The following is a 12,672-nucleotide window of genomic DNA, read 5'->3' on the forward strand; positions in this document are numbered from 1 at the left end:
TGGACTTGACTCTGAACTTTGCAAGTGTGTTTTGCAATCAGGTCCTTCATCAGGTGATGGTAACTCAATATTGTCATTGAAACTTCATTGGATTTGACCTCTGAACTTGGCAAGTGTGTTTTGCAATCAGGTCCTTCATCAGGTGATGGCAACTCAATATTGTCCATTGAAACTTCATTGGATTTGACCTCTGAACTTGGCAAGTGTGTTTTGCAATCAGGTCCTTCATCAGGTGATGGCAACTCAATATTGTCCATTGAAACTTCATTGGATTTGACCTCTGAACTTGGCAAGTGTGTTTTGCAATCAGGTCCTTCATCAGGTGATGGCAACTCAGTATTGTCCATTGTAACATCATTGGACTTGACCTCTGAACTTGGCAAGTGTGTTTTGCAATCAGGTCCTTCATCAGGTGATGGCAACTCAATATTGTCCATTGAAACTTCATTGGATTTGACCTCTGAACTTGGCAAGTGTGTTTTGCAATCAGGTCCTTCATCAGGTGATGGCAACTCAGTATTGTCCATTGTAACATCATTAGACTTGACCTCTGAACTTGGCAAGTGTGTTTTGCAATCAGGTCCTTCATCAGGTGATGGCAACTCAATATTGTCCATTGTAACATCATTGGATTTGACCTCTGAACTTGGCAAGTGTGTTTTGCAATCAGGTCCTTCATCAGTTGATGGCAACTCAGTATTGTCCATTTAAACATCATTGGACTTGACCTCTGAACTGGCAAGTGTTGTTTTGCAATCAGGTCCTTCACCAGGTGATGGCAACTCAATATTGTCCATTGTAACATCATTGGACTTGACCTCCGAACTTGTAAAGTGTGTTTTGCAATCAGGTCCTTCACCAGGTGATGGCAACTCAATATTGTCCATTGTAACATCATTGGACTTGACCTCGAACTTGGACAGTGTGTTTTGCAATCAGTCCTTCATCAGGTGATGGCAACTCAGTATTGTCCATTGAAACTTCATTGGATTTGACCTCTGAACTTGGCAAGTGTGTTCTTGCAATCAGGTCCTTCACCAGGTGATGGACAAGTCAGTATTGTCCATTGTAACATCATTGGATTTGACCTCTGAACTTGGAAAGTGTGTTTTGCAATCAGGTCCTTCATCAGGTGATGGCAACTCAGTATTGTCCATTGAAACATCATTGGATTTGACCTCTGAACTTGGCAAGTTTTTTTTGCAATCAGGTCCTTCATCAAGTGATGGCAACTCAGTATTGTCCATTGTAACATCATTAGACTTGACCTCTGAACTTGGCAGGTTTTTTTGCAATCAGGTCCTTCATCAGGTGATGGCAACTCAATATCGTCCATTGAAACATCATTGGATTTGACCTCTGAACTTGGCAGGTTGTTTTGCAATCAGGTCCTTCACCAGGTGATGGCAACTCAATATTGTCCATTGTAACATCATTGGATTTGACCTCTGAACTTGGCAGGTTTGTTTTGCAATCAGGTCCTTCACCAGGTGATGGCAACTCAATATTGTCCATTGTAACATCATTGGACTTGACCTCTGAATTTGGCAGTTGTTTTGCAATCAGGTCCTTCACCAGGTGATGGCAACTCAATATTGTCCATTGTAACATCATTAGACTTGACCTCTGAACTTGGCAAGTGTGTTTTGCAATCAGGTCCTTCATCAGGTGATGGCAACTCAATATTGTCCATTGTAACATCATTGGACTTGACCTCTGAACTTGGCAGGTTTGTTTTGCAATCAGGTCCTTCACCAGGTGATGGCAACTCAATATTGTCCATTGAAACATCATTGGATTTGACCTCTGAACTTGGCAAGTGTGTTTTGCAATCAGGTCCTTCATCAGTTGATTGCAACTCAATATTGTCCATTGTAACATCATTAGACTTGACCTCTGAACTTGGCAAGAGTATTTTGCAATCAGGTTTTTCATCAGGTGATGACAACTCAATATTGTCCATTGTAACAACATTGGACTTGATCTCTGAACTTGGAAAGTATGTTTGCCAATCAGGTCCTTCATCAGGTGATTGTTTCTTTATATTCTGCAATGTTACATCATTTGAGGATTTGGCTCTTTTGGTATGAGTTCCAGCTACAGCAGATAGCTACCAAGTAAAGAACAAAATCACTGTTTTGAAGTTAAATAAGAAATACTACTGGTATGTGTATAATACTCTTATATCTGGTCGTTAATATTCCCATCTTTTTTTGCTCATAAATATTTGGTCTTTCCATTTTGGGCATGTAACACTCAAGTCATTGCAACGGCCAATCAGTTTAGAATCGAGTGAAGTAATTGACTTCTATGACATCAAAATCATGATCACATGATTATGCAGCGTAAGCAAGCCCTTTGACATGCAAATAGCTTTCTTTATTGGTTTAGCGTGATCTGGTCCGGGGTACTAGACTGTATGTCTGACAGCGAATGAGGAAAACACCATGGTACATGTAGCTGCAACCAGACTACATGTATTACTTGTTGTCTTCAGATGCCAGGGATTACATAGACCATTATGTATGACAAGTACACTATAGAAAAAAATTAAACAGAGCAGCAACTACTGCAGTAAGTAGGGTACACAAATCATTAGATAATTAATATCATATCATAAACATGCTCATTTCAGACAGCCTTGATAGTATTTACAGGCTAAGGGGTCATATGTGACTTGTGGGAGGGGGAATAAATATTACCTTAGGATTTTCCCATGGTAGATTATTGATTCCATAATCATAAAGAACCTCTTGTCCAGGTTTGATAAGTTTTGTTGAAAACAGGCATAATGTTGGCTGTTCATGATCATTCACAATCACTTTCATCTTAGCATTCACTTCATTCTTTCTACCATGATTAACAAGTCGACCCAACATCCTCTCATGTGAACCTGGTTCCTGAGTTGCATCAATGCTGTAAATAAGAAAACAATGATGTCATACGTGTAGTATACATACACATCCATGTACCAGCTGGTGGCATATCTCACCATCTGCGAAGAGACTGTCAAGACTGACATCTAAAATGTGACTCAATTTCAATATTAGCGTATTTCCTTGTTTTACAGTTTCAACACATTTGACTCAATTTCAATATTAGCATATTTCCTTGTGTTACAGTTTCAACACATTTGACTATCATAATAAATACTTTTTTCTAAATTAGGAGATTTCGCACATCCCAAATTTGGGATATGCAATATACACCCAGAAGGAGGCGGCTGTTTCCCTCCTTACCTAGTTGTACTTGCATGGTAACTATATTATTGAATTTGACTAGCATTTGTAACCTTTTTACTTCTAAGGGCAATGTGTTGCTCTCATTTAACAAATAAAAGTGCAACAATGTTAGCACAGGTTAAAAGTATACAGTCACCTGTAATCTAAATATGCCTATATATGGTCAAGGGGGCATTCCTTGGTATTCAAAATGCCCATGTAAGGGCGCTGATTTTAAAAAGCAGCTACCCGCTTAAACTCTGTAATTGGTTAGATTTTCTCTTTCCATGGTAACTGTTTCAAAATTGGAACAGGTGACCGTATACCTTTAAGGTGGAGCTGGATGTTGTCAACACAGTTTTTTTCAAAGCAACATTTCTCATCAAAGATGACAAGGAAACCCCCTCATACTATATATTTTCAAAAAGCAGAGACTCTAAAGTTTAGTATGATAGAAGTAGTTTACTCGTAGAATGAAGTGGGTGTATATTTGGGGTAAAAAACCTTAATTTTGGTATTAATGATAAAAATTAATTTAAGTAAAAAACTTGACACTATTTTCTGAAATGTAATATTTCATTAGAAAGAAGAGTATATGTATAAAAAAATGACTTTTTTGTTTTGCATTAATTATCCTCATTCTAAAATGGCAAGGGTTGAAAGACTGACACTAAAACAAGTGATTAAAATCATGATTAGCAAAATTAAAATGCCTCTTATTGAAAATGTAAGAACTTTATTGCCAAACAAAATAGTCGTTTTGTTATGTAGCCTTTAAAGAACATGATGTAAAATTTCAGAAAATTTGATCCAGCCAGAGTGGAGTTAAATTCTTTGGAATTTTTGAAATTGGGAGGAAAAAGAAGCCAGGAAATCAGGAGATTTGCATACATTTGCATAAATTGACACTTCCGTATCATGTAACTTACAACTGCTTGACAAGCTAAAGGGTGAACCCTACCAATATGTTAATCTTGGGTTAGCAAATTAATTAAAATTGAATGAATATTTGCGAAAAGTGATTTTGAGCAAAATATGCTGTGTTGGGTGCAGCGCCCCCTTAAGTGCTTTTGAAGTTTAAATTCTTAAGCAGTAGTCCATTTTGAACACAAGCTTTTAACTTTGTTGGTCAGTAGTGAAAATTACTGCAGCACAAGCTGACATTTTCCGGTAATTTGAAGGAAAGCTTACTTAAAAAAAAATACCGCAATTATATGGTGTCGCTCACATTTGATCAGAATTGGTATACATACCAGTATGCGTACCAAAGATCAACAATAAATGTTGTTTCTATCTGTTCAGTGCAGGAAAATTCTATGTTGATGTTATGACAATGATTTCTGCACAGTACAACCAGAAAAACAACAAGAAGTATTTAAACCAGAAAAACAAGAATGACGAAAGTTGGACATACTGCTACAGAGAAATAGATGTTTTGATCAAAAAAAGGCAAAAATTGTCCTAAAAACACAAATATTGAAATTTCACCACATTATTTGCAAACAGCTTCTAAGCTTGTAAAAAGATGATATGCAACATTTCGAGAAATCTATCGGCAATATAAATCCCTAGGCCATATGTACATGTATGTTGTAGTTACAGAACGCAATCTTATTTGCGCTAGTGATATGGATGCACATTTGCAGAATTTCCCTTTTTCTTACCTCATTTGCACATTTTTGACGCTGACGTGTTCATTTGAACAACGCATATCTCAACCTCTGCGTCTACCTGTACACCAAATACTGATATGGTAGCTTAGGTGGTATTGGAGCTTTTGCGTGTGATGGACATTCATCTGCACATACACACCCACATACATACAGACAGACATACAGACGCCACCGACTCACCAAATAAGCTCTCTTTGGTATTTATATACATACCAACTATGAGCTTAAAAGAGAAAGACACATGCAACACATACACCAAATAAATTGATGAGGATGTAACTATTAAACAACACCTACACTGCTTTTATATGTTGAACATATCATTGAGAAATATCAATGTCTAATTGGTTTCCTGATTGCAACAAACTTAAGTGGAAGTACATGCCATGTTGACAGTAAGCACTTTTTGTTTCTGATAAAAATTTAAAAGCATTTGACGTATTTGTCTTAGATAAGATATTAGTTTGTTGGTGTTAAATTTTAGTTGGTTTTAAATTTTAGATGGTGTTAAATTAATAAACGTGAGGACACACTATGCCATCTATCTATCAGTATGGCAACAAAATGGGTTCTCTTAGATAGAACAGCCAGCGTTCCTCCCACCATAATTTTTTCACAATAATGTTTATTCTACCTGAGATCTTACTGCCATACAGAGAGGCTCTAAATAGAATATATAGCAATGTAAACGTTTCACTTGAAAGTTTACATTGTTGTAGAGATAATCACAATGACTGAAAACTTCATTTGAACAATCTCACATCTATAGTGCACATCCCATCTACACATCACTGAGGTAACTGCTCAAGTTTTCAGGCCTTTACTACTGACAGACAGACAGACAGACAGAAAAAGTGCGACCAAATTGACTACACGCAGACCTTTTCAACCAATACGAATATCCTCCCGGCCATTATATATACACATAGCTTGGAGCATAAAATCTCATTTCTGTCACCTGAAATGAGATTTTTATGCTCACAAGATATGTGTTATTCTGTCATCCCTAGTGACCTATATACCAAAATATGAAAGCTGTCTGGCTACAACTTTCACAAAACAAAACATTTTGCCCCAAAATTACATTACCTCATATTTGCCTACTTCAGCACAATTTCAGCATTCTCACTGAGGTCACCCCTGTGCAAATGTCAAATATCAAAGCTGTTTGAAGAATGGTTTTGAAGACTTTTTAAGATTTTTGCAACAAAAAATGACAAAAATTGTCTAAGAAATACAGTTTCATCTATTGCATCTGATTGGCGGGTATGGAGAAGACTTTTTTACCAAATATGGCATTCCCCTTCTTGATCTATTTTAAATATTTTTGAGGCATACGCATACATAAAAAGAAAAAAAATCCAGCCATTTACCCATCATGCATATACACTTCAAATATCAAGTCCATAGGTATTTTGGTCCTCAAAATATTAAATTGAGTAGACATCCCCACACACTGACATACATACATACATAATACATAAATACACACACACACAAATACATACATACATACATACATACATACATACATACATACATACATACATACATACATACATACATACATACATACATACATACATACATATATGTACATACACACATATACCCCCGGTAGATGGGTGCTTACCTATTCCAGAAGCTTCTATATAATGGTCAATTATGACTAAAAAATTCAAAAATTATGTCACTCTTTTGATGGGACCAATATTGTCTCAGTCAGTGTATAGTGTAGGGAGGCAGTCAATACAAGAAAATTATCATATCTTGAGAGATATGTTGTCATCATGTATGTTCCGCAGGTTGTCAGTTTCATGTGGTGAAAACTATTTGTAAGGCTCATATTTGACTTCTGAAACTTAATTATACCCACTCTTGGATCACTGTAAGCAACCTCCATGCCAAAAAGAGCAATTTTTCCAAACTTCTCCAAACAAATCACCTAGTAGAGTTCTTGTGACTGATACATTTACTCATTTCCCCTTGATATTTGGTAGTTCGGAATGCACACACTACAAGTTGATATTTTGGACTGAAAATAATTCACTGATAACAATGAACAATATTTACCATGATAAATCATACCCTATGCATGACTATCACTCCTGTGTAAGGGAAGTCAGCTTCAAAATGCTCACAATATTTTTTTCTTAAGCAACACAACCTGAAATTTAGTAAAGGCAATGACTCAGAACTTAGCTACTTCAATACAAATTTTTTGACACAATAAATACAACTTATAATTACTATAAATTAGATTGTTCATGTACATACCAGAAATCCTTATTCTTGAACTTAAAAAAAATATTGATATACACTGAACGTGTTCTCTTCCCTTTCGTTCCCATCTTCTCCCGATATTAGTTCACCTGAATATTCCATTAAAAACTCTCCAGCTTTAATCGATATAACAGCAAAGACACCTCTTCCTACAATGAAATAAAAATAGCAAAGAGTATTTCTAGAGTGCTCTACTGTAACAAAGTACTGTACTATCATGGTGTTGCTTTGTACTACATATGACCTAGTTTACATTAATTAAGAACTATTGCAGGATATATACAGTTCATACTGGTCTGCATAACTGATAATTGACATCTTCACAGATCACAAATATGCCTGATGTCTAATCAATTCATAAATTAAGAATCATAGATTTAATCTCAGAAGTTATGGTAGGTAACTGTGAGTTTTTTAGTATTTTTATTCTTTATCAAAGTACACTTTCAATTTCAAATCCATGAAGCATGGTGAAATGCACAATGTTCAGCTTATCAACACAGCCTACATATATATATATATATATATATATATATATATATATATATATATATATATATATATATATATATATATATATATATATATATATATATATATATATATATATATATATATATATATATATATATATATATATATATATATATATATATATATATATATAGTCGCATTGTTGTTGTTGAAAATTGAATTCAAGGCTGGACAAGAATTTATTTGTAAACAATAGCAATGATCATTACCCATCCATCGGCTGTGTTGACAAGTAGAATACTTGACACTTCATCATTCCTCAGGGATTTGAACACTAAAATGATTGACTAAATGTAGAAAGGAATCTTGGATGGTGATTTTTTGTCAGATTTTTGTTTTTCTGACAATTGGGTTTCTCATAAAGACTGCTAACTTAAGAAACTTTATAAGAATTTAACATTTTTAAAATGAATATTGGTACTTCTTCTACATCTGCCATTGAGAACAAAAGAAATTTGCTGTCGCTGAAAACATGTTAGGGCCGGCTGACACTTTTTTGCAGGTTCGAGGTATCCCAACTAGCATGTTTCTGTAGCCTCTGCACATTCACTGTGGTCAGTTTCAAGGGACCCGCGAACCACCATTTCTGTCTACTGCACTAAGCACTGTAAAATACCTGCAGAATCACACTCTAATTTTCATTTTCAACTAAAATCGTTTAACGAAATAAGAGGGAATATACCTAGTGATAATTTTCTTGAAAAATCCTTTAAGATTCAATGAATACACATGGGTTGAATTTCGGTCAATCTACCTATCATCTGGTAGAGGTACCAAATAATAGTATGCTACAGCCAAACTATGCCTTGCTGCCTTAAACCTTCTTTGTAATAGCAACCCATTTGCAATACTGAGCATACAAATGTACAAATTTTATGCCCTCACTTTGTTAGCATAAACCAGTTTACACAAAGACACTAACACAATGTCAACCAGTTAATGTCTTCACTTTGCTATGTAAACCAGTTTTCTAAAGAACACCAGCTGTGTTATCATTGAAACCTTCACTTTGCTATGAAAACCAGTTTACTTACAACAAACTGAACGCATGTTTTAATGCCTTCACTTTGTAGCATAAACCAGTTCACATGACACATCACACAAGACAGGTCAGTTCCTGTGGTGGAGTGGGATGGGGTTGGGTTCTTCACGAAACTATCTATTTTATTCTATTTTATTTCATATTTTTCATTTATTTTATAAGTGATATTTAAAATACAGATTTTGACTCCAAAATGACTGCTTTCTTTATTATCTACTGGTCCCCATTTCTTTCAATTGCTCTACAAACTGGCTACTCACCTTTAACCTTTTGAGCGCCAAAGTCACTTTTATCACCCTTATAAAATATACCTACCAAGTCAATTTTTGTTACATTTTTGCAAAAAATGTTGATTGTTGCCAATGTAATGTTGAGTTCATTTGCTCCAAAATTATCATGAAAATTACAGAAAAGTTCATCAAAACTTGTAAAATATGTTGCAGTAAAATTTTGGTGGAAAAAAATACAGCACTCACAGGGTCTATATTGATCAAGTCAACACTACTGTCAGTTGAAATAGATAAAACAATTAACAAATAAAATAAAAGAAAATAAACAGATGCATTAAGAACCTCACCATCCCCAAGGACTGACCCTGTTTACATCTACCATCACAAATCATCCTCTTCCTGCATGGGGGTGCTTGCAGTAGAGTTCCATTCTGTACACCCTATGTTATATTGTCTATTCATAAATCTGTAATGATGTATTTGATTTGTAGATCATAATGTCATACTTATCAGCAGAGTAATATATCATGATTTACATATTCAAATACCACACATGTAAAAGTGAATCTCACTCATCCAATAAGACCCTGCTTATGTGTAAGATACAACCCCCTCTCCCTCCACTAAATTATTTGATTGATTTCTGGAATGATTTAATTTATTGTTGTATAAATTATATCCGGCAAGTGTACTGTAGGAATGGAATATTACATTTGAAACAAAATTTACTGTTTGACCCTTTTCCTTATCACCTTTGTTAAAATTTTAAATGCAACATAAAGACAAGTTTAGTGATGTTATCCACCTCTATTTTTGTGACTGAACTATTCTATCTGACAGGGCAGTCAAAATTGTGTAGGTGTTGTTTGAAATGGAACAATTCTTGCTTGAATAATTTACATAATTTGCTTTAAGTGAGTGTCAATGTTTCTATTTTTGGGTTATATCTGTTTATAACACCCCCCTATCATTTTTACGTACTATAATAGAATCACCTTCATCAATGAATGATATACAATAATGTACTTACTTGTCAGTTATACTGTGAAATTTATTACATTTAATTTACCTTTTTCACGGTTGATTTCACCATGTGAATTACAAGATACAATGAAAGAAACAAGTAGACCAAAGACCCTGTGGATAACCTGTATATAGGGGACTTAATACACCAGTACAAACCTTTAGTTTCTGTTTGCTTCACACAAAACCATCCAGATCGATCCATTTTTTTCCTAATAAAAGATCTTGCAACTTGTTCAGCAGTCTCTTTTTTATTGCCTGCTCGACTTCTCAGGTTGGATCTGTAAGCTGCCATTGTCTGAAAAAGTGATAAAAAATAATGATATCATGTAATACTATTCATGCGCATTGTGTTTTTACTCAATATGTGACTGTATTTCATCAAAATCTCAAATTTAGCAAGGACAAGTCACCAAAGATGACGCAGTCGCCACTTGTTAATTTGTGCTTTGAAATACATGGAGATCAGAGACAAGTGTCAAACAAATGAGTGGTAGTGCAGTGCTTTTTGATATTAGCAATAATGTGCTGCTATATTATTGATTTCATCAGGCATTTCACAAATACTGACAAATTATTGCTTTATTTTTCTTTTTGCCACAGTAATGGCTCTCAACACGAAAAAAAACCACTGCTTAGCTGTCATATTGACCTTTTGGATCCTACTGCAGAACAAATTTATGTGAATGACCGTACAGTAAAGTCAGTTTACCAGACAATGAGAACGTCATTGTGCCATGTTTAATTTGAAACTAGTTGAGGCATGTTGACTTACCCTTAGTCAGTGGGCTTAATTATGCAGTATTTCTCGCAATTCAGGATATCATGGGAAATGAACATGTTTATGTTTTTTATGAGTGTGACTGCATAAGTCGTTAGTAGTCTGGCATACACAATCACTCATGGATAAGCCATGGGTGATTGTGTATGCCAGACAAACCTGTAAAGCTTGCCGACTTTGAAGAATTATATTCATGCTGACTAAAACCATGCAAATCAAGATTTTTACAGCCAAACATTGAAACTTTGTTGATTGAATAATAAATGTGTTGAACAGTCACCACTTGAATTTTCCAAAATCTATATTTCCACTTTGTATAAATAGTGTCATTTGCTTTCCATGTGTGCCTACATCTGCCTCGCAAATGTAGTTGCACATTGACAAACCGCGAACGCCACAGTGACATCAGCTAAAAACTGAATCCAATGATGAACTGTTATAGATGTTACAATGCCCATGAGAATCCATTTACACAGCAAGGTTATAAACGTACATAACATCCGTAAGTCAGCGAGGATTTGAATTAGACAAGATGACCTATATCAATAATAAAACACTGACAACCTGATAATGCACTCACAATGCAATGATGGAACAATTTCAATAATTTGATAACTAGAAAACACTTGTGTTTGCATGCTTACTGACAAGTTTTCTCTATATATGAAAGTTGGCGCTTCAATTTTCTCCACTTAAGAAAATTGGCATGAAGTGGGTCTCTGTCAATGATGTAATTAAAGTCCTTTGCGCAAATTTCCTTGTTTACAAGTTCAGGAGAATCACTCTGAGATTGTTCTTCTGATGAAGCATACTGGGGTGGTTCTGATGAAGAATCAAACTGGGGTGGTTCCGATGTTGAGATAAACTGGGGTGGTTCCGATGTTGAATCAAACTGGGGTGGTTCAGATTTTGAATCAAACTGGGGTGGTTCCAATGTTGAAGTAGACTGAAACTTTCCTGGTGACTTTCCAAGTCTTCTCTTTCTTTGTCTCCTAAGCTTACTGCGTCTCTTCACTGCTTCTTTGTTTCTCTTTCTCATACCTAAAAATTATTGTCATTAGATTCGTGGGGAATATGCAAATTTAATATCATTATTCACATTAACATTTAGTCCTGTATCCCTTTTCCTGCCAGACAGTATCAATTCCCCATCAGCAAAGTCAGTGAAAAAGTGGCATTGCTCAGCCAAAACATGAAGTATTTCATCAACATGGCTTGGTATTTCAGGGATGTAGAAATTTTTTGTCACAGCAGGAAAATTATGGTTGATAGCTGGAAATGTCCGTAATGCGACCGTGAAGAGGTCGTGGGTGTCCCCCTCCCATGGTGCGGATTTTTTTTTTATTCTGAAGTCTCCAGAATGGCTCTCCTGGACCCATTTTAAGAATTTTTGGTCAAATCTTGCACACTTTTACATCATGTATGATGTAACAAGGTTGGACAGTCAGGCGATCTCTCTTCAGGTATTTTTATTTGTGAACATTTAACATTTATGATTTGTATATTCTCGTTTTTTTCGATGTACACTGGCCACCATAAACTGGTAACTTCATCAAAGCCCAATTTTCTGTTCAATAGACACGGGTGAAAACACTTTAAATTTACTTGTAGAATTGTCCCCATATTTGTCGTATGTCGGAATTGAAGAACAGCAGCTTTTGCGCACAAATAGAAATTATGGAGTCTGATTTTTCGCTCATTGTTGCCATCGAACACATTGCTAAACACAGCAAGGATTTCTTTCTCATCGTCGCCCTGAGATAACACGTACTGTACATTGTTGTTTGATTCACAACCCGATGACTTGACATTTCTAGTAGCGAAACTTTCACTTGTTTCACCAGTTTCACTTGAACATGGTTCACATTCAGTTGTTTTGATAATA

At 35.4% G+C, this 12,672-nt stretch overlaps 1 protein-coding gene across 1 annotated transcript; it reads right to left on the reverse strand.

The window, feature by feature from the left end:
- Nucleotides 1–1,522: 1,522 nt before the first annotated feature.
- LOC139129100 (neuroblast differentiation-associated protein AHNAK-like) lies at nucleotides 1,523–10,300 on the reverse strand. The gene is made up of 4 exons (XM_070694762.1): nucleotides 10,166–10,300; nucleotides 7,172–7,326; nucleotides 2,703–2,916; nucleotides 1,523–2,110 (listed from the first exon to the last, which is right to left on the reverse strand). Exons 2-4 carry the CDS (start codon nucleotides 7,243–7,245, stop codon nucleotides 1,523–1,525), a joined length of 876 nt encoding a protein of 291 aa, XP_070550863.1. The 5' UTR covers nucleotides 7,246–7,326; nucleotides 10,166–10,300.
- Nucleotides 10,301–12,672: the final 2,372 nt, after the last annotated feature.

This window comes from Ptychodera flava, unplaced genomic scaffold (assembly GCF_041260155.1).
Source record: "Ptychodera flava strain L36383 unplaced genomic scaffold, AS_Pfla_20210202 Scaffold_91__1_contigs__length_413411_pilon, whole genome shotgun sequence".
Lineage (NCBI taxonomy): Eukaryota > Metazoa > Hemichordata > Enteropneusta > Ptychoderidae > Ptychodera > Ptychodera flava.